Consider the following 23,643-nt stretch of genomic DNA (forward strand, 5'->3'; position numbering starts at 1 on the left):
AAGTGTGCTCTTTCATTTCTTCAGCTACATGTGCACCGGACCTTCAGAACTTTCTCTTGAATTATATATATATATATATATATATATATATATATATATATATATATATATATATATATATATATATACACGTTTCGGCCGTGGCACGGCCTGATGAAGATCCTGATGAAGATCGGTCTCCGATCGAAACGTCGACAAAAGTAATTGCTAACAGAATTAATACGACATTAGAGTTCAGTCAACCAAGGGACCAGGCAGGATTTCGTACAGGATTCTCAACAATAGACCATATTCATACTATCAATCAGGTGATAGAGAAATGCGCGGAATAGAACCAACCCCTATACGTAGCTTTCATAGATTACGAGAAGGCATTTGATTCGGTGAGACATTAGCAGTCATGCAGGCACTGCGGAATCAAGGCATCGACGAAGCCTATATAAACATACTGGAAGAAATCTACAGCGGATCCACAGCCACTATGTCCTCCATAAAGAAAGCGACAGAATCCCAATAAAGAAGCGCGTACGGCAGGGAGACACGATTTCTCCAATGTTATTCACCGCGTGTTTACAGGAGGTTTTCAGGGCCCTAGATTGGGAAGAGTTAGGATAAGAGTTAATGGAGAGTATCTCAATAACCTACGATTCGCTGATGACATTGCATTGATGAGTAACGCGGGAGACGAATTACAGCTCATGATAACTGAACTGGATACGGAAAGTAGAAGAGTAGGTCTGAAAATTAATATGCATAAAACTAAAGTAATGTGGAACAATCTTGGCAGAGAACAGCGCTTTGCGATAGGTGGCGAGACACTGGAAGTTGTAAAGGAGTACGTCTATTCAGGACAGTTAGTAACCGCGGAGCCGAACCATGAGAGTGAAATAACTAGAAGAATAAGGATGGGTTGGGGCTCATTCGGCAAGCATTATCAAATCATGAATGGTAGTCTACCACTATCCCGCAAGAGGAAGGTATATAACAGCTGCATCTTACCGGGACTTACCTACGGAGCAGAAACCTGGAGACTTACAAAGAGGGTTCAACTTAAATTGAGGACGACGCAGCGAGCGATGGAAAGGGAAAATGATAGGTGTAACCTTAAGAGACAGGAAGAGAGCAGAGTGGGTCAGGGAACAAGCGGGGGTTAGGACATCATAGTTGAAATCAAGAAGAAGAAATGGATATGGGCCGGGCACGTAGCACGTAGCACGTCGGCAGGATAACCGGTGGTCATTAAGGGTAACTGACTGGATTCCAAGAGATGGCAAACGCGTGAGGGGGAGACAGGAAATTAGGTGGGTAGATGAGATTAAGAAGTTTGCAGGTATAACGTGGCAGCAGAAAGCACAGGACCGGGTTGATTGGCGGAACATGGGAGAGGCCTTTGCCCTGCAGTGGGCGTAGACAGGCTGATTGATGATATATAGATATATATATATATATATATATATATATATATATATATATATATATATATATATATATATATATATATATATATATATACTTTTTTCAAAAGAATATTTCTGGCTATTAGTTTAAATATATGAAAGAAAGTCATAGTGAAAACCTAACAGCATTTATTCTGAGCTTTCTGCCGGGGATCCGCCTTTATCAAAGATGATATTTGTACATTGCTTTCTGTCAAGTTATAACAAACTGCGACTCTGTGTATGTCGGTATATATGTCTCTCCCTCTGTCTCACCTTTTTTTTTTGCTGTTGTTGTTTTGGCTCCTCCCCTTTTCACGTTCCAACGAATCGCAACGGTGTGTGCATACGTGTATGTATTGCGGGAATCTGTGCTTAAACCCCAACGCAATGTACAAATATCATTCAGCAACGTTGCTTGTTGGGCGAGTTGGAACAAGTCAGTCATAATGATATTTAGCGCAACAGTAGACAAAGGGCAAAGGAGAGGGACGTGGACGCAGCGCAATTATTACAATATCATATTTGATAAAGGCCGGAATCTCAGAAAAAATGTTACGTTTTTTACTGTGACTTTCTTTCATATATATGTATAAATTTATACACACTGGGCCGGCTGTTCTTATTCTGCCTCGTCTTTCTCTGCTTCGCGCTAGCCGAGCCCATGCCCGAGCGCCGCTCAGTGTTTTTTACACTCGGCCACGCTGCGAAATTGCATGGGGAGCTCCTGAAATGGGTGGACGACATTGGCTCTGCCGTATTCGTCGTCGCAGGCCCTCAGGCCCTGGACTGCCTGTTAGCGCAAGCCTCTCAGGCGGGCGGCGACCTGCCTTGCCGAACACTGTGTGGGCGACATTGCCTGTCTCGCTGTGGGTCTCCGCCACGCTGCGACTGTGTTCTGCAGAAGATTATACTAGCGGAAAAACACGCGGTGCGGCCTGCCGCGTCGCGGCGCAGGCAATGGGCGAGAGCGGGAAGCGGAGTTGACAGTTGTCGCCGCATTTCGCTAGGAGGGCGCCAGTAGTAGGGGAGGGCTCCACGCGACGCGCGTGCGGGGAAAGGAGCGCGCTTTCAGCGGGTAGGGTCGAGGTAGTGGTTGTTTTTTTCTCCACATGAATCGCTCGCACTGAGTGTCACTCAAGACAGTTTGCGCATGTGTGATTATTTTATACGTTAGGCAAAATGCCGCGTAACTGTGTGTGCCGTTGTGTTCCACGAATGCATCGAAGGACCCGCAAATACGCTACCACGAGTTTCCCAGTAACGCAGAACACGGGAAGCATGGCTGCGAAACATTTCCCGTGAAGGACCCGGCGGGAAAGGAACAGTATGGCAGCCTAATGACAGGTCCCTGGTGCGCGCCTTGCATTTTACGGAGCAGGACTACAAGAAGACCGAGAAGTTGAGGATACTTTTGCCAACGGCTGTGCCGACAGTGTTCCCAGGTTATCCAAGCTACATGAGCACGAGGAGCACGCCTGCTCCGAGGAAGAAGCGGCCACGCTCCGAAATAGAAGCCGATAATGTGCAGTCGCGTGCCGAGTGCTCGGGCAATGCTGCTTCAAAAGACAGGCCTGTCATTAGCCAAAACGGCTCGTCAAGTGACAGCACTGAAGCGACGACGACGCCCAACAACTTTTAACGAGGGAATGAAACGTGTGTGGAAATGGCATCATTTTCAGATGCATCATGTCAAACTACATTCGACCTTGTTAAACTGACAGAAGAAGCTAAAAAAACGCGCTGGTTCTAAGCGAAGATCGCTCGTATGAAAGGAGCACTGCAGGCCCTTCAAGCAAAAGCGGATGAGGCTGAGGAGCGCTCGCAGCTTTATGAAAATAACACGGACATTGCCTGTTTTATGAAGGTGCTCAATGGTGCTGCGCAAGGTGACAAGACTGCTGAGTTCGTAAGAAACCAAGTCCGCAGTTTCTCGACGATGAAGCCCCACTACATGACGTCATTCTAAGGGAATGTGTACTTTGGAAGGCATGCTTCAACAAATGTTATGAGCATGCAAGGTGCAGAAGTATCTTTCAGCTCCCTTGTCGCTCAACGCTCCAGAAATATGCAGACGATTTAACAGGTGGAATCGGCGTCACTTCGTTGATAAAAGAGCGGCTGTGCATCGAATTCAAGGGTCTCACTGTAGAGCAAGAAGCGTTCTGCTCCCTGATCGTTGACGAGATGGCCGTACAGCAGAGGGTCATATACGACCGACAAGTCGACAAACTTTGTGGTTTCGTTGACCGTGGTGAAGAAGAGCACTCAACAGCGGTACCCCACGTGGCAAACCGATTACTATGTTTGTCAGATATTTTTTCAGGAGATCTCTGAAAGATGACCAGCTGTTCTCTATGACCATGGAAGTGCTGAAAGTGGACTTGCGGGGCGGACGACCACGCCATGGAAGTCTGCAAAGTTTTCATAAGAAAGCTCTTACGAACGCTTCTTAACAACTGGGCAGGAAATGTTAATATATCTGTTGAGCGTCTCGTACGCTTGGCGCAAAAACCTCTGGCCAGGAAAGTGCTGCGCCTGTGATTCTAATAACACAGTGATCCTTTTTTCACGCACGTACCATAAAGCAATCATGACTCCCTTGATGTTCACGATGCTTTTGTTTCTAAGGTGTGAGCAACAGTCATTCCGGAAATACAACCACACCTGTCAATGAGCGACTCTCCTGTTGATAAAATAACTGTAGCACAAACATACATTATCGAGGGTGAACAGCGCAACTTCAACAGAAGAGAGAAAACATGACGCGAAAAATCGCAACCCGCACGAGCAACCACTTCAGATAAAACTAACACTTGCTATATTTAGGTTGAAGCATCGCCGGCGCACATTCGGTAGGACGATTACCAATTTAGTTAACGCTATAGCAAGCTTATTGTAACCCTTTAAAAACTAATAAGCGCATAGCAGCTGCGCTGTCAAGCCGCGTTCCGCCGCAATAATTCCGGCGCTCTCGCTTTCGGTCTCCCCAGAGGCTCACCCACTGGTGGCGCCGCGGCGGCAGCCAGGAGCACAAGGCGCGCGACGCAGTACCCGCTCCACGCGGCAGGCCGGACCGTGTGTTTTTCATCGAGCGGCCGTGCTAGCGGGTTGCACTGAATATTCGGAGTGGGTCAAAGGTGCCTGCGGCGATTGTCCTGTCGCAATTCTGAGCGCACTGCAGGAGGTCCTTGAGAATGTTTAATGGCCGGCTGCGAAATCTCAGGTTCAGGGAAGATGACCTCAGCAACTGTGAGATCCTCGTCAGGCTTTAGCTGCGAGACCGGGTTTATGTCTGCCGGAATGTCGAATGTCGCAGGACTACCATGGCCAGGGGAGCTTAGGTCAGCAATCAAACCACCGCTAAACTTGGGCTATATTGGCAGGTCCATTATTACGCCAGCCTTATTGGTCGTGTGAGTGGTGATGGTTGTTATACGCTCTTCCAGTTCCTTCACTGGTGGCGCCCCAGACACGACAGGAGCTGGCACCCGCATGTGATTCAGTGAAGGCGAAACTGGGGGCCGCTTCTTCGACTGCGCTGGACCCGCAGCGCCATCGCAGTCCGCTCGATGGTAGATCAACATGGGACGGGGCCTTGCCATTCGTTTTTTTGTTCGCTGAGATAGAACTGGCGTCTTCGCAAAGTAAACTGGTGCCTCCACGTGCCCAAGTGATGATGAGCGTGGGACCCCCGTCATCCATTTTCGTGCCTTGGAGGCGGTCCTGGACTCGGGCAAGCAAGTTAGTGAGGTGGGTCGCGAAGAGGAGGTTAAGTTGTCGACCGCGAAGCCCACTTTGCGGCCTGTGTCTGCGTCTGCCGCGGGGCCTTCCGCGAAGTTTGCTGTGAAGTTGCTGCAGGACACAGCAACACGAAGGCGTCAGGCAAAGATCTTGGCCTGAATGGTGCGCCAAGTTGATAAGCCTTTTTCGCCTGCTATCACATGTCTGCTTTTGACTCTCTCGGTCAAAGCATGGTAGTGGGGGCCCGAGCTGCACCGTCAAGCTTGTACGTCTCACAACTCCCATCCGCGGCAGACAGTGGGTCAGTAGTTATGGGGTCGCAGGCATGTGATAGCAGGCGAAAAAGGCTTATCAACTTGGCGCACCATTCAGGCCAAGATCTTTGCCTGACGCCTTCGTAGGCTTGCGGGTTCCATCACCGGGGAAGCGTGACGGCGACGCGTCACCTCAATCCAGCAGGTGGGGTTCGCCAAATCGTATCGACGACTGCGCCATTGTAAGGAGAGACACGAGAGACAACGCCCGTACGCTGGGCCTGCTGTTCTTATTTCTTATTCTGCCTCGTCTTTCTCTGCTTGGCGCTAGCCGCTCTCTTTTCTTTACAATATATATATATATATATATATATATATATATATATATATATATATATATATATATATATATAGCCAACGCATCTACGCTCGTCTCGCGCTTCTGATGGCTTCTCTAGTGCTAGACGGTACCTCATGCTGCCTCACCGTTGCTACTAATAGCGTCCTTAGGATGCCCATCAACCTCGTCGGAAGATAGATAGATAGATAGATAGATAGATAGATAGATAGATAGATAGATAGATAGATAGATAGATAGATAGATAGATAGATAGATAGATAGATAGATAGATAGATAGATAAAATTTGTCATACACCTCAGGGGTGTGTCACATTTTTGGGGAATGCGGCGAACTTTATACCTCCATCAAACTTCAAGTGGCGTATTTCAAGTTATTTTTTTATTTATGCAAGAAATATAGAACGTTCGCATCGCTCTTCGCACATGCTCCTCGGTTTACTTGCGATGCAAGTACTTGGGGATCTTGAGACACTGCCTAAACAAACTCAGACAGCCTCGGGGTAAATTCATTTGTTATTCCTAAAATTATTCGTTCACCCTCCATCACCATTTCAATATCTGCATTTATGAACACTTTTTATAGCGAACTTCTTGAACGATACCCGACGCTTCTTCCGGCTCATGGCGAATATAAGCAAGCATCGCAATTGAAACGCGAACAAAGGAAAACTGTACACAATACGAGCGCCGCCGGCGAACGAGCGATGGCTTTATCACTTCGTTGTCTCTAAAATGTGACATCTTGTACAGGGAATACCACTTCTTTTTATTGCTGCCCACAGACAATAAATTTCACGGAGTACATGACTGATGAAAGACTGCCTGGGCTACGTCTGGGGATATGCTTCATCGCCGCCTGCAGCGAGCAGGACCTTTCGAACATCGGTCGCAGCTGTAAGAGCCGGAATTTTTTATTCTCGAAAGGGTTGCTTGTTTCTTTGCGCAGAATCATTCAACCGGAAAGTCATTTATTCTTAATGATTGATGTTTTGTCTAAGACAAAAGTGATGGATGCTTTCATTGCACGTGGTACATTTTTGTAGGCCATGCTTGCACACTCTTTCAGGTGCTGCCAGTGCGTTTGCTCTTGCAGCAAGACGCATAATGAAAATACTCAGGTGCAGCAGGGTCTAATAGATTATGAAAGTTATCTACTGAAGCTTTTCTGCACTATTCATACTGTACAAATGATTTCACTTAGTTATCACGAGCCTAGACGTCTCAATGTTTGCAATGCGTGCTACTATGTGCTTCTGAAACTGATTTAGAATAACGACTATGCAAATTCCTTGGGCGCTGTATTCGAAATAGTGAGGTTCGTTTCCAATGTAGTCTTCGAAAAACAGATATACGTCGACAATTGCGGGAGTGGCGCAATGGATAAAAAAAATGCTGCAGGTTCATGCTACAGACGCAAGGATTTTTCACTGTTAATTTTTAAAGGGATGGGGTGAATACACACGATACTGAGATATAGAACCTTTTCGACTTAGCAATACAATTCTCGGGTATTATGTGACCGAGCCCTAATGTTATCCCACTCTACTGAGGAACTCTGCATTAACCCATATATGCCCAAACATATAAAAACCGACAAAACAAATATTTTTTAAATGCGAAACATTTCATAGCGAACCTTTGGCACTTTGAGCGTTTCTATCTACGTATCTATCTATCTATCTATCTATCTATCTAGCTGCCTACGTCTAGTGCTCTGGTGTCGACCAAAATTGGCATGGAAGGGTAACAGGATTTGGCGAATATGACTGTGGGGTCAAAACATGAATAACGTGAAAATCCTGTCACGTGCGTCGTCAAACTCTTTCCTCCAGACACGTGTGGCACATACCCGTTTACCACGGACCGCGGTGTACGGGTATGCGCCACAGGTGATTTACAGTTTTATTTAGCCAGGAACGGCGAGAACACACATTAATAATGTAAATACGACAGCGTTCAGAAAAACCGACATCGACCGCGTTCACCCGACGACTGGAAAGAATGAAAATTAGGATCCCAGCAGGAATCGAACCGAAGCATTCTGCGTGGCATTCAGGTATTCTGCCACAGAGCCACGTAGGCTTATAAAGTGGTTTGTAAAAACAGCCTATGCAGGCATAACGTCGGTGCAACGTCAATTGTGGTTGTGGTGGTGGCTGTCAAATTTTACAAGAAAGCAACATTATATATGTACTCCTACGATACAGGCGTCATATCAGATTAACGTATGTGGTTCCAGTGTTGGATCCGCTTCTATAGCAGTCTAATAAACATTAGATTTGTATTCCCATGATTCAGCAAGCAATATTGAAGCATTGCTCGATCTCGGAGGAATACGTCAACGAAAGTTACGTATGATATTCACATGATTTCATCATAAAGTGCACTTAGTTTCGATAGTACTGACGTATGTACTTTAACGTGAAGGCTGGCGTTACGTCGCACCATAACACACTGTTTAAAGGCCAGTGTTGTCGACGTGCCTGGTAAGCCCACGATGTGGCACACAGCTAACACACTTACAAAAACACGTCGATCCACCTCGTAAAGCTTGGCTCAAAGCCATAAAATACAGCATAGAAGTACTCGCTGAATGCTTCGCATGAAACCGATTCCCAAATGCGTGGGATCTGCAGAATTTTTTTTTCACATAAAGTGTACTTCTACTCTCAAAAGAAAGCACAAGTTCTTTATTTACTGCCAGGTAAACGCCGCACTGTTTTTCAAGCTGTCCTATACATGTAGGACACTGGGCATTAGGGGTGCTATGTGCAGGTGTGGTAAGCCTTGAAACATTTCACGTGCACACCGACATCGCGCTTCTTCGTCTCCATGACATCTTTCGTACAAAGAACGCGTTTGCCCGAAGAAAACGGTCGCCATTTCACGTGCACTTCTTCCTCTCCATGGCGTCTTTCACACAAAGCACGCGTTTGGCCAGAGAAAGCGGTCAGCACGTGGCAGCATAAAAAGCAAGCAATGTCTAGGCTTGCACACGTTGAGAAAGAGGCCTGCTTGGTGCGCCGTAGGTGGCGCTAGTCATCAGCTAAAGAAATAGCGATGTTAGAGTGCATCAAAGTATCGTCCTATATGTAGGACACTGGGCATATATGGGTTAATATTAACCTATCGAAATTCGGCCGCGACCGTTATCTCGTGCGTGTCAACAAGCTCCGTAGCGCAAAGCTGCTGGGCTGCCCCGTTTGACGAAGCAGGGATAGCTTGAGTATCAATAATCGCTCTCAGCTTCCAGCGCCGCGCATTCACCTTCCTGCCCGCCATCCTTGTGGTGGACTATTGGAGGCGAGGGCATACGCGCCACCTGTCGCAAGCTCCTGGCTGACATTGTGTTAGGGACACCACGGCGCCATGTTCATGCGTTTGGCGACCAGCGCTCAGTAAAGCCCCGCGCAGGCGCTCTCTTGCAAAGTCTCACAGGTAGTTCCAAAACGACGAAACTTAAAGGGGTGGTGCCATCAAATTTCGAGGCTATAACAAGCCTGTTGTGGGTTTCCTCTGTATGCAAGGACATTCCACACGAAGGGTCGGACACAGCAAACGTTTAGAATATATTTTAATTCACTTCCAAAGTGTACCTAAATGCTCATTCTCCCGATCAAAACCCATCGCTAGCGCGCCAACGCTGACGTAGATCTGTAGGATGGGCAACGAAAGTTGTAGTGACGTCACACCAAATCTGCTGTAGTAACGTGAGTGACCTCCGGCCCTCCGCCACGTCCGCAACCTACGTACCGGCTGTAGTGAACTAAAATATATTCTAGTTCACTATAGTACCGGCAAAGCATCGGTTGCTACATCACTCGCCGAGTTTCGATCGCTTCCTGGCTATGTGCGTCACAGCATTGTGTGGTCACGTGACCACGCCTCCTACACTTCTACGTCACTGCCCAACCTCGGCGCTCAGAAACCGAAACCGAAAGTTGTCCAAATCAAAAGGCGATATTAAATTATTTAACGAGAATACATGAATCTTGGTGCGTGCATCATGCTTCCTGGAGTTATAGGAAACGCTTACAGCAAAGAACGCGCAAGCCACAAATTTGGTGGCACCACCCCTTTAACAGAGGCAACATGACTAAGTCTAGGCCGACCTGCAGAGCATTTCACGCCCACCGCAGAATACAGCGCACAGCCACTGTGCATGGTCGTTACGATGGAAAGCTAATATGTTGCGTGAAGGAAGCATCCACACGTGGTACTCTTGAAAAGATAAGCCATCACCTTCTCACTGCAGCCCTTGCGCAGTATCCCACTAAGTGGTTGCACGTCCACGTCTATGTTACCGTGTGATAATTTCGCTGTGAGCTGTACCGCCTGCGCATATGCTTTCTTTCGTTCGCAATGATTTTCTCGACATTGTTCGTGAGGAATCGCGCACATAGGTCAGTCCTAGTGGGTTACATGAAGACAGGGACGTTGTGTTACTAGCGTCATTACATCTAATTGCCATTCAGCTAATCACAATTAGTAAAAATTTCAGTTTGTGAACATTTGTTGGAACATGCAAAATTTCACCCAAGTCGTACTGCAATTCTATTTGGCTCGCAGAAATGCTGCGACTAGCATCTAATTCAGCATATCCGTCCCCGAAATACGCTAAGGAATGCATTGGCGCAGCCGTTATTCTGGATCCGAACTGTTAGATCTGGTAACCCTTCAGAACTTGTAAACTTTTATGATCCTGCAAACAAGAACGCCAATATTCTTCTTGCACATTTTAGTGAGGCAGCTTTCAGTGTTAGTGCTAATTTTAGCATTTCCCCTGAGCTCGCGTTACTACCCAGCTGCTTAATTTTTGAACTTGAGCATATAAAAAGTGAATGAAAATGGTGATCTGCAAATTCTTTCGATTGAATTCGCATGGAGTCTACCATTTTCCGCAGACGTTATGTACGCCAGCTCGAATAACGACCTGAACAAGCTGAATAACGCTTTCACTGTGACTATCGAAATTAATCAAATGATCAAAACTTGAGTTCTGAGCTAAAGTTGTTGCTAGCGCGAACTGGTACGACATACTTGTGCAAGCAACCACTTGAGCTGCATTTACTTCTAGTAAATTGGGCCCTTTCAGCGCAGCGCCGTTGTCTGCGCCCTTCTTTTACTGGTCTTTTTGCGCTGTGAAGCAATGTGTCGGAAGGGAACGAAAACCGAAATCGAAAAACGATGAAAAAAACGATATTTTTGACCGGAACGAAAACATAACCGAAACTTTATCTATTATTTCGTTCCGAATCGGAACCGAAATTTTTTCAATCGTTTTTCGGTCCACGAGAAAACTTCGTAATCCGGAACAACTGAGCTCGTGCAATTCGAGCATATCTGAGGGTACAGTATTAGCGCGTACCTCATGCAGGAATTCCAAAGCAATGATATGTTGAAATTGTACGAAAAATAAAAACAGTGGCAACCAGAGATGCTTATAATAACACAAGTGTACTTTTGCGCGCCTGTCACGCAGGCCAAAGTGGAGAGGGCATTGTCGACGCTGAAGTTTGTTACAGCGCAAGCTGTTATGAGATCACAACGGCTGATTTTGGAGCCATAGTTGTCCGCCGCCGTCGGTGGCCGTGACCGCTATCGCGTGATATAAGAAAAAATTAAATGAGAAACAAATTTCTAGGATCGGATGGGATTTTAACCCGCGCCCTCTGCTTGGCAGTCGGGTCTTCCACCACAGTGCCACGCTGGTGCTTGTAATTCCTTCGCAAAAATACTCCATACAGTCGGGCAAGGAGTCGTGTTGACATATGTAATATAGCAGGGCAGAAGAGTAAAATAACAACCAGTCATCACACAATGCTAATAGTGCAAAGAGTGTGTGCAAGATCGCGAGTTGGGCTATTGGTGGATGTTCATCGTAATATAATCGACAGCGCAACGGGTTAAACACGGACAGAAAGAAGAGAAGGACACAGCGCTGAACTCACAACTAAATTTATTTTCGAAAAAGAAAGAACATATATACAGATCAATGAGTCACCAAGACCAAGCACGGGTGTAACAACACAAACAGATTAATTATGTCATGTCTAACAGATACTTGTATTCCTCATCTAGAAGAATGATTGATGGATGACTTATGCACTTGTTGTTGCATCTAATAAAAAAGGCTTCAGCTATTTCACGCGTGCGTTGATCGACATGTCTATATTTGATCGTGGTTTTCTGCATGTGGGGCACACATCTACATGATCTACAATGGGCTGCCAAATGCGACGTCACAGCGGCACCTGAAAATGTCAACTCATGCTCACGTAGGCGTACGTTTAGGCAGCGCCCCGTTTGGCCCACGTATTCACTGCCACAAGAGAGAGGAATGGCGTACACCACGCCAGTAGCACAAGGCACATACTTGCGAACATGATTGGTGACACACTTGTTTCCTTTCCCTGGCCTCTGACACAACGCTCTATCTACCCAAGCGCACACATTACCTACTTTATTACGCGCTGAAAAAACGATGAGCTACAGTTCCTCGATTTAACACTGGCCTTTGTCAGGGATCGCGTTTGTTGGCCATACCAACCGAGATCCATCAAGTCAATTTTAAATTTCAATTCAGGCCACTAAAAAACTGTAAAAAGAGGAATCGCGTCATCTGTACTGGGTGCCGCTCTTCAGAAGTCATGCAAGCACCTCATGGCGCGTGCGTTTGATATCCAGGACGCTCGTCTTAAAAACTCTGGCTTTCCGAGTGACGTGATTTGTCCCGTCTCGGAAAAACTGATAAGTAAGTTGAAGAAGCCTGGTCACCGTGATCCTAGTGCCCCGGAAGTTAGCCAGAAAAAGAGACATGCTGTCATCCCTTACCTACGCAGAACCGCAGAACCGTCAGAGGCCAGGGAAAGGAAACAAGTGTGTCGCCAATCATGTTCGCAAGTGTGTGCCTTGTGCTACTGGCGTGGTGTACGCCATTCCTCTCTCTTGTGGCAGTGAATACGTGGGCCAAACGGGGCGCTGCCTAAACGTACGCCTACGTGAGCATGAGTTGACATTTTCAGGTGCCGCTCTGACGTCGCATTTGGCAGCCCATTGTAGATCATGTAGATGTGTGCCCCACATGCAGAAAACCACGATCAAATATAGACATGTTGATCAACGCACGCGTGAAATAGCTGAAGCCTTTTTTATTAGATGCAACAACAAGTGCATAAGTCATCCATCAATCATTCTTCTAGATGAGGAATACAAGTATCTGTTAGACATGACATGATTAATCTGTTTGTGTTGTTACACCCGTGCTTGGTCTTGGTGACTCATTGATCTGTATATATGTTCTTTCGTTTTCGAAAATAAATTTAGTTGTGAGTTCAGCGCTGTGTCCTTCTCTTCTTTCTGTCCGTGTTTAACCCGTTGCGCTGTCGATTATATTACGAAAAAGAGTGTGTGGTTTAATGCTTCCCACCAGTGTTGTGGAGTTGCCCCACCAGAATTTGAATGGCTCCGGAATCATTCGACATTTTCACAACCCCTGAATGGAATGGGGACAACGCTTGGAGGAATGGAATGAGAATGGAATTAAGCGCCTTTTGCACGGAATGGAATGGGAATGGAATTACGTCTTTTTCCGAAAACAGAGCACGTTTTCGTCTACGTGCTGTTTTTTAAACTTCAAACATAAGTCAGGGCCTCGAAATTAACAATAAAGCAGTATTTTTAAAATGGCTTGGCTGATTAAAAGCACAGTACATTTATAAGCAACGCACCTACTATTTACCGAGGCATAAGTTAGTGTACAAACAAATGCATTATCCTAGCAGGTACCCAAGGGTGAAAGCAATTATCCCTGCGCGTTGGTTTGCAGTGATAACCCCACATCAAAGTGGCGAATACTCTATGCACATCCTCATCTTTATCTCACGAGCATTAGTACCTGACACACGTAAATAACCTTTGTGACAAGGAAGACATTGCATACCTGCGCACAGGAGAACACAGATAGTTCTCACACCATCCATGCTTTTGAGGCGCGCTTGACAAGCGTGATTGCTGACGAGCAGTGCGGCCCAGTGTTGCGTTTTCGATGCAAAGGCACAAGGTGCCCGAGCGGTGCACTCTTCCAACTAATACCAGCAGATCTAGAGAGTTTTGTTCCCCATTAACCAAATCTTAGTTTTCTCTCTATTCACAACAGCTCCAGACGCGTGGCAAGACTGCTTAGTCTTCTTGGATATACTACTTTTGTCGGCATAAAAATACGCTACGTCGTCATTTTAGCATTAACACACTTAAGCCTAAACACTATTGAAACACCACCATTCGTTCAAACATGCTGACCATGCAAATACTATAGGTAGCGAGAGAACTGCCCCTATGGCTTAGCAGAGACTTTGCCTGGGCAAGTTGGTGCGAAATTTGCAAAATATAACAGCACGAAGGACGGGACTGAAGACGCAAAAACCACAGGACGAGTGCTGACTACCAACTGAGATTTATTTGATGAAAGTGCCGTCTTTATAGTGTCACATGTCACCACCAACAACACGCCCCCACTCACGAAACCAGTAATAGCACTATCATGAACGCTATATCATACAAAACCTGAATCAACGCACAGTTAACCACCGGAAACAGCACCCACAGATTATACAGACGCGCATGGCAATTGTCGAAACACGCTTTAAGACACATTATCACTGTTTAACATGTAATACACACATCTCGTTAGAACACTGTGTTGCGCATGCTCCTCCCAATCAGCACAGCTAGAAAGCAAGATGTTCCAACGAATAAAAACCCATAAAGAGAAAAAGAAACCATAAAGAAAAAACCAACGACTAAAAACATGGCAGCTGGAAAAGACGATGAACCCCCAACAACCGCAAAAACGAGATTGCTCTATCATGCAGAAGATGATCAACAGATGAAACCCAGCCCTGTCTTTTCACAACGCCCTTCATGCCCGACGACTGGCGAGCACTTGATGGTGAAACGACGGGTGAACGTTTAGTCACGGGCGGCAAGGATAAGGAATATACGTCGCCTGGTTGAAATGCTGGCCCATGCATGGGGATTTAGTTAATCTATCGCGGAGAATTGTTCATCATCTCCATCTCCGTGCATGGCTCTTCTGTGTGTGCGAGCAGTTAATTGAATGCTTTATGTTTTCATTCACTGATTATTGCAGTAATAGGGCCTTCTACCAGAATTACTGTGAAGAACTGCGTCACAAGTGTGGACGGCGGCATAACCAGCACTCAGGCCTGGATCTTGTGAGTGTGGGGAACTTGTGGCTCGATTACTGACGAGGGACGTATCCCATAGTCTCACACGGCCGGCGCTAGCAATATGCGATCAGTATTCTGCAAGTGTTATAGCTGGTCTAATGAAACACAAGGAGTTCCACGTCCATTCTAAAAATCGCGACTGCGTCTAACAGAAACGTTCTGTAGTATACCATCGACAAATATCAGTACAAGTATGTGCCGCTGATGATAATTTTAATAACGCTCCTTGCCCACAAGTTTGCCGCCAAGTACTGGCACACAACTTTGTTAAGGATGTCTCAAACGGGCTTGTAACGCTTTCGCACCGACACGAAAGGTGGCCGAACAAACAGTGCTGGTGTGACGCAACACCTTTTTCACAAATTGTCAACTCTTTCATTCCTTTCCGGCACTTTCTGTCGTTTCTATATTTCATCCGCACGGTGACCAGTGTCGTGTTTCTCTATTACAAATATTGACTGCGTTATTGTCAGTAATATTTCTGTAAGCTTCGGTGAATATTAAAATAAACGACCGCGCTGTGCCGTCTGCAAGGCACCATTTAAAATTGAGCGCCAGTGTTCCAAGTGAAAGCGTATTTTCTTAATGTGCCATAGTTCATTCCTTTTAACATCCCTTATTAATTTTACAGAACATGTTTAGCCCTTCTTGTAACTGCAGTTGTTGCTGCAACAGCCTTCGAACTATTCACAAACAAATGGGACATTAAACGAAAGAACGGTACGTATGAAATATTGTTCTTTCTGCTCGAATGCGCAACATGTGTATTGTATTAATATTGCTGTCATTTACACGTCCTGGAATGCGCTGTATTTTGAGTATTGTTGAAAAAGCTGATGGTTAACAAGCACGTCGTAGATGAAAAGAGGCATTAGAATATTCGAGGGAATGTTTTCGTCAGCCAACGTAAAGCATGGAATGGAACTGTGCTATGTAAAAATACATCACCAGATTCCTGAAAGAAACTTGTAATTTATTATTATAGTACAAACAATACAAAGACAAGCAGTTGAAACTGTAATTAGGGTGCTATGACACTTTAGCTATGCTAAAGATATCTTATAACTGAGAAAACAGTTGGTAAAAAATGGACGCCGACCTAAAGCGATAACGTGTGCGCTGTCAAATACCCGAGGAAAAACGCCGGAACCAACAATATTGCTACGTAACACTACCAGTTATGGAAGTTTGGGATTCAGAAGGCCATAAGAACAACGCGAAGGGAACTGACGCCAGCTGTTCGTCTTCGACAGTTCTGCATGCACACGTAGTTGTAAATATATCTAGTCCGTCCCACGCCTGCCATTCTGGTAACAATATGCTGCTTTCATCAGGGGCATGGCCAGAAGTTTTTTTTTTTCGGGAGGGGGAGGGGTTTCAATCATACTTTATGTATGTACCTGCGTGCGTTTGTATGTGTGCGCGTATATATACGCAAGCAAAATAGAAAATTTTGGGGGGGTTTGAACATCCCCTTGGCTACGCCTCTGACTGCTATAGTCATCAATATAGTTCACGAGTGAACTACATGGGTCCGCATGAATAGTTGAAAAAATAAACAGGTACATAACAAAAGATACCGCTCTTTCTTATGCTTAGCAGCGTTCTTTACCAGAGAAAAAAATATTTGCGTGCTGCGCAAAGGCCCGCCTTCCCACTAACTCAAGCTTCCATACTTTTAAGTTCACAACGGCGCAATGGATACGTTCCGAGTTTTTGAAACATTCAGCATGCTTCAGGAAAGAGAAGCAGAAAGAAGTGGTATTTCCTTACTCATACCGTATTCATACACGGGAACGGAACGTGCCAAATGCAGGACTGTGTGCATATTCTTGTCGCTTCTTAGTTATTTATTTATTTTTTTTTATCCGAACAACCAAGTTGAAAGGGGTAGCCATCGTCGAGAAATGGTGACAACTCCTTCAATAGAAAATAGTTTCGCTTGTCGTGCCATGTATTGCGCTACTCGTCGTTTTGGGGTACCTAGGAGTGATCATTTCACTTTGACCTTGTCGAAGTCTTCTTTCGCCTTTCGCAATTAATCAGCAGAGGTTTGATACACACGACGACTGTTTACGGCTCTGGATTTGTCACATGCTTTACAAGCATTGGCGGATATTCGCCAGCGTGACATACATGTTATTTCTTGATCACAGCACGTCCCCGACCGCTATATTTTCCTCAGGGTTCAATTAGCTCCACTTGATAGAGACAACTTGTTTGCACTGGACCCGGTTGAGACAGTCCGGTGTGAGACCAGTCTTGACAGAAGGATACACAATGCTTTATTATTCTTCGTCTTTGACCTACTAACTTTAAACTTTCCCGATTCCGTGGGTTAAAGGAACCTTGATGGGATGAGTGGCTGTATAAGCTGCGGCATGCGTGCTTTAACAGCTTTCGTGTCGTGACCATTTTTTCCCATTAATAGGTACTGATTGTGAAGTGTACCACCGGCACTGGAATCGGCAACTGCCGTTCCTCTCTTCGTTGTGCGACAATTTGGACTGCACAGCACTGAAAACATCCCTAGCGGAAGCTTCGTGTACCTTCTTCTGAAAAACATGTGCATTGCTATGAAGGCTACCATCTGTACCCAGCCATATGCAGCTGATTGCTAACCAACCTTTATAACATGTTGCTTTTATATGGCTCAGCGTATGACTAACAAGATTTGGGCTCTGGATTGTTTTCTTCTCTTGCATATTGATTAGGGCGCCCATGATTAAGCAACTATGCATTCCGAAAGAGCGTGATGGTTGTACTTCCATATTGTTCTAATATTTATTCTTTTTTTATTTCTGCAGCGGTCCCTTACAAATGCGTCGTAGCATTCTCAGTACTGACAAACACTAAAATAATCCTGAAGGTCAACGACGACAAGTGTTCGGATAGCTACGCCTACCGCTTTGTACATGGCATCCGGTTCCTGAGCATTTTCTGGATTTGCCTAGGACATTCCTATGCAATCATCACGGAAAACATAAGTGAGACAATTCATCTCATTCTTACACCGGAAGTTTCGATTCTTGTGTCGATGCTAGGGCATATTTGCATGACATAGCGGCAATAAAAGTCGGGATAAAAGGCTGGCCCCCTGACATCACTATGTACCATTAAAACACTGGCATCAAATAACGCCCGCCCTTTCCATGGAAGGGCATTCCACCCACTCTAGCATAAAAGGTCCCCGACTGAAAGCAATAAAATACATCGTCTGGATGAGAAACAGTGGTCTCACGTAAGAGAAATGAAATTTTACAATTAAAGCAAGCAAAACATAGGCAACATTATTTGTGCTGTTTAAACTATAGTGTAGTTCATGACATGAATTGGAATGAATTAAAGTGGACAAAAAAACACCTCTTCGGTCAGCGGGGCCCGAGCCCAAAATCTCAGATTACAGCTCATATTTAATCCACATCTGTATACAGCCCATATCTAAGACTGTGACGTCAGAAGAAATGATATCCAAAGTGTTCCTCACAATTGAAATCGTGAGATAATATTCCCATTAGATACTTACATTTCAGCCTGCAAATAAACAATACGGAATTATATGCTGAAGTAAACACGTTCGGTACTGACTGTTCAAATGCAAACCGTTTTTTGTTTTTCAGCGAGGCTGCTGAACGCTCTGCATTATTTCGAACGTTGGGAAACAATGATCGTAACGGCTGGCTACCAAGGCGTGGACAGTTTCTTCTTTTTCAGGTGAGCCGCATGCCCTGCATGTTAATTATGAGTACTAAAAAATGCAGCAAATTTGGGCCCCCCTCCGGAAAGCTATGTCAACAGCAAGCTCGATTTTAAAGAGAATGCTTCCTAAAAGTAAAGTATTCCGAGCAAATTGCTCTTTACATTTTAACACTGGCGCCGTTTTAGCCGGCCGTAAAATGTTCATGGTCGCCAAAAAACTATCATCATCAACGGGTATGTTCCACACAAATTGGGAAAATCCTAGTATTCACCACTGCTCCACTAAAAATGAAGAAGGCAACTGCTAGCCGAAGAACTGGCTGCGAAGCGACGGCGGCGAGACATAAAGACAAAAAGACAAAAAACATAGACAGGGAGAGAATGAAAGTGACAGAAAGAAAGTGGAAGAGAAAAATAGAGAGAAATAAAGGGAATAAAGACACAAAACGATAACAAGTAAAAAAAAATTGCAGTGGCTTAGCTCGGCTATGCCAGGATATACGCAGCGTTAGCAAAGGTTCAGCTGATTATTCTTAGCTGTCCAGGTTGTCTAGGATTATTAGCCTTCTTCTGTTCATGCTTCGTACGCTGAACCGCTAATTGCCAGACAACTACTTCGGGATCCGATGAGATAAGCTTCTCGGCTGTTCTGCACCGTTGAGCAGCATTTGCGCTCTGCTTCCCTATGGCGTTACCAACCTGCAAACGCCAGTCAGAGGCGCTATCAATCGGCTCCAGCGCAGTGTCAGACGGAGACTGCGTAGCGAAGGCGAATAGCTGCGCGCGCGCTGGCGCCAGTATATCTGCCGCGGTTAGGACGCCACTCTTCCCGAACGCGCAGACCAGCAGTGGCGAGTCGCGCGCGGCTGTGGCGGAGAGCGCGTGAGATCGCGGCAGCGGAGAGAGCGCTGTGGCGGAGAGCGCGGAGAGCGGGGAGCCAGCTGTGTGACATCACTAATCCTCGCGCATGCGCAGCACGGCTCATGAGGATCCACGCGAAATTGGCTCCGGCTAGGCAAGTGTAGCTAACGCTACAAGAACATAGACAGACAGACAGAGAGAGAAAGCGATAGAAAGAACGAGAAATAGAAAAATAGAGAGAAATATATGTAATAAAGACATAAAAAGATAAAAAAGATAAACACAGACAGGCAGAGAAAGAAAGACAGAGATAATGAAGGCGATAGAAAGAAAGAGAAAGAGAAAAATAGAGACAAATAACGGGAATAAAGACATAAAAACATAAACGAAAAGAAAACGTAGGCAGAGAGCGAAAGGAGTGAGAGAGAATGGAAGCGATAGACAGAAAAAGAAAGAGAAAAATAGAGGGAAATAACGGGAATGAAGACATAAAAAGATAAAAATACAGAAAACATAGACAGACAGAGAAAGAAAGAGAGAGAGAGCAAGCGATAGAAAAAAAAAGAAACAGAAATAGAGAGAACCAAAGGGAATAAAGACATAAGAATATAAAAACACAGAAAAACGTACACAGACAGAGACAGAAATTTAAGACAGAGAAAAAGGCAGAGAAAGAAAGCGAAAGAGAAAAATAGAGAGAAATAATGTGAATAAAGACATAAAAAGATAAAAATCAAAAACACATAGACACGGAAAGAAAGAAAAAGCGAAATAACGGGAATAAAGACAGACAAACATAAAGATAAAGAAAAACATAGATAGACAAAGAAAGAAAAAGAGAGAGAGAGAAAGCAATAGAAGGAAAGAGAAAATACAGAGAAATAAAGGGAATAAATACATAAAAAGATAAAAAGACAAAAAAACATAGAGAGAGAAAGAAAAGAGAGAAATAAAGGGAATAAAGACATTTACACATAAACAGACAAAAATCATAGACAGGCAAAGAAAGGCAGAGAGAGCGAGAAAGCGATAGAAAGAAAGAGAAAAATAGAGAGAAAGAAAGGGAATAAAGCCATGAAAATAAAGAGACAGAAAAACATAGACAGACAGAGAAAGAAAGAAAGAGAGAGCAAGTGATAGAAAGACAAAAAGAAATAGAGAGAAATAAAGGGAATAAAGAGACAAAACGATAAAGAGACAAAAACATGGAGAGAGAGAGAAAGAAAGACATAGAAAGAATGAAGGCGATAGAAAGAAAGAGAAAGAGAAAAATAGAGAGAAATAACGGGAATAAAGACATAAAAAGATAAAAAGATAAAAAGACAGGAACACTAGACAGAGAGAGAAAAAAGGCCGATAATGAAAGAAAAATAGAGAGAACTACAATAAAGGGAGTAAAAACATAAAAAGATAAGAAAACAAAAACATAGACATAAAAAGAAAGAGAGAGAGAAAGCAACAAAAAGAAAGTGAAAAATAAAGAGACATGAAATAAAGGGAATAAATACATAAAAAGATAAAAAAACAAATAACATAGACAGAGAGAGAGAGGAAAAAAAAGTGAAATAAAGGCAATAAAGACATACAAACAAAAAGAGACAGAAAAACATAGACAGATTGAGAAAGACAGAGAGATAGAGAGAAAGCGATAGGAAGAAAGAGAAAGAGAAAAATAGAGAGAAATCGAGGGAATAAAGACATAAAAAGATAAATAGAGAGAGAAAGCCATATCAAAAAAAGCGAAGGAGAAAAATAAAGAGAAATAAAGGGAATAAAGACATAAAAAGATAAAAAAGAAAAAAAAAACATAGACAGAGAGCGAAAGAAGGAATGAGAGAGAATGGAAGCGATAGACAGAAAAAGAAAGAGAAAAATAGAGAGAAGTAACGGGAATAAAGATATAAAAAATAAAAAGGAAAAGAAAACGTAGGCAGAGAGCGAAAGAAGGAGTAAGAGAGAATGGAAGCGATAGACAGAAAAAGAAAGAGAAAAATGGAGAGAAATAACGGGAATGAAGACATAAAAAGATAAAAATACAGAAAACTTAGACAGACAGAGAAAGAAAGAGAGAGAGAGCAAGCGATAGAAGAAAGAGAAACAGAAATAGAGAGAACTAAAGGGAATAAAGACATAATAATATAAAAACACAGAAAAACGTAGACAGACAGAGAAAAAGGCAGAGAAAGAAAGAGAAAGAGAAAAATAGAGAGAAATAAAGGGAATAAAGACATAAAAAGATAAAAAGGAAAAAAAAACATAGACAGAGAGCGAAAGAAAAAGAAAAATAGAGAAAATAAGAGGAATAAAGACATAAAAAGATAAAAAGACAGAAATCATAGCCAGACAAAGACAGAAAGACAGAGAGAAAGGCAGAGAAAGAAAGAGAAAGAGAAAAATACAGAGAAATAAAGGGAGTAAAGACATAAAAAGATAAAAAGGAAAAAAGACAGACAGAGAGCGAAAGAAAAAGAAAAATAGAGAGAAATAACGGGAATAAAGACATAAGAAGATAAAAAGACAGAAATCATACGCAGAGACAGAAAGACAGAGAGAAAAGCAGAGAAAAAGGAGAAAGAGAGAAATAGAGAGAAATAAAGGGAATAAAGACATAAAAACACATAAACGATAAAAAAAACAATAGAGAGCGAAATAAGGAGTGAGAGAGAATGGAAGCGATAGACAGAAAAAAGAAAGAGAAAAATATAGAGAAATAACTGGAATAAAGACATAAAAAGATAAAAATACAGAAAACATAGAGAAAGAAAGAGACAGTGCAAGCGATAGAAAAAAAATAGAAAGAGAAATAGAGAGAACTAAAGAGAATAAAGACATAAAAATATAAAAACACAGAAAAACATAGACAGACAGAGACAGAAAGACAGAGAAAAAGGCAGAGAAAGAAAGAGAAAAATAGAGAGAAATAAAGGGAATAAAGACATGAAAAAATAAAAATTGAAAAACACATAGACACACAGAGAAAGGAAAATAGAAATAACGGTAATAGAGATATACAAGCATAAAGATACAGAAAAACATAGAAAGACAGAGAGAAATAGAGAGAATTAAAATAAATGGAATAAATACATAAAAAGAGAAAATGAGAAAAACATAGACAGAGAGAGAAAAAGAGAAATAAAGGGTATAAAGACATACAAACACAAAGAGACAGAAAAACATAGACAGACAGAGAAAGAAAGAGAGATAGAGCAAGACATAGAAAAAAAATAGAAAGAGAAATAGAAATAAAGGGAATAAAGACATAAAATGTAAAAACACAGGACAACATAGACAAACAACGACAGAAAGACAGAGAAAGAGGAGAGAGAGCGATAGAAAGAAAGAGAAAAATAGAGAGAAATAAAATAAAGGTAATAAAGAGGCATAAAGATAAAAAGACAAAGACCCCTTTTTTGCTCTGCCTGCAAAATTTTTTCAGCTGTTTACAAGCGTTGAAAACCTAAATTTTATGGTGCAGGGCAGTAGCTTACATTTTGCTTGTTAAATTTTTCCTGTGGCTATTCATCAGAAATGGTAAATTTTATTGTCATTTCACGCAGCGGATTTCTGCTCTACTTTGTGCTCAGGAAACAGAAGCACGATCAACTGGTCGTCGCTGTGGTGGCTATTATCCGACGATTTATTAGGTAAGTAGAGCCGCTAACAAACATGATCCGAACTAATATGAAGCTTTACGCATGAAGGCCACTTTGTTGCAAGTTCTTCGTCACTTTTAACAAATAATCGCAGTATGTATAAGTGGTAGCCTGCGGCGCCACCAACATTGCTTGAGGGGCCGTTTTTCGTTGGAAGGTTGTAGGTCTTCTTTGCGGCACAGCAAAGAGCGCCAGTTAAACAGCACTGCGACCACTCTAAAAAGCCATGTGTGCGCACTTTATTGCACAAGAGAGCTTGATGTTGTCTGCAACAATGCAGTGGGCTTAACCTCTAAGGATTTTTTACGTCGATGACATGGTGCTGGGCGTTTCGACCGCTGAAGAAGCCGTAGAGCTGTACAAACAGACGAACGAGATAATGGA

General features: G+C 43.6%; 1 protein-coding gene across 1 annotated transcript in view; it reads left to right on the forward strand.

The window, feature by feature from the left end:
• Positions 1–23,308, forward strand: part of LOC119389270 (nose resistant to fluoxetine protein 6-like) — an 81,488-nt gene extending 58,180 nt beyond the window's left edge. The window contains exons 3-8 of the mRNA XM_037656475.2: positions 6,578–6,689; positions 14,947–15,031; positions 15,678–15,766; positions 17,854–18,033; positions 18,667–18,760; positions 23,164–23,308. Of these exons, the coding sequence (XP_037512403.1) occupies positions 6,578–6,689; positions 14,947–15,031; positions 15,678–15,766; positions 17,854–18,033; positions 18,667–18,760; positions 23,164–23,254 (651 nt within the window). The 3' untranslated portion in view covers positions 23,255–23,308. The remainder of the gene's footprint in view (positions 1–6,577; positions 6,690–14,946; positions 15,032–15,677; positions 15,767–17,853; positions 18,034–18,666; positions 18,761–23,163) is intronic.
• Positions 23,309–23,643: the final 335 nt, after the last annotated feature.

The sequence above is a fragment of the Rhipicephalus sanguineus genome, chromosome 1, assembly GCF_013339695.2.
Source record: "Rhipicephalus sanguineus isolate Rsan-2018 chromosome 1, BIME_Rsan_1.4, whole genome shotgun sequence".
In the NCBI taxonomy this organism is placed as follows: Eukaryota; Metazoa; Arthropoda; class Arachnida; order Ixodida; family Ixodidae; genus Rhipicephalus; species Rhipicephalus sanguineus.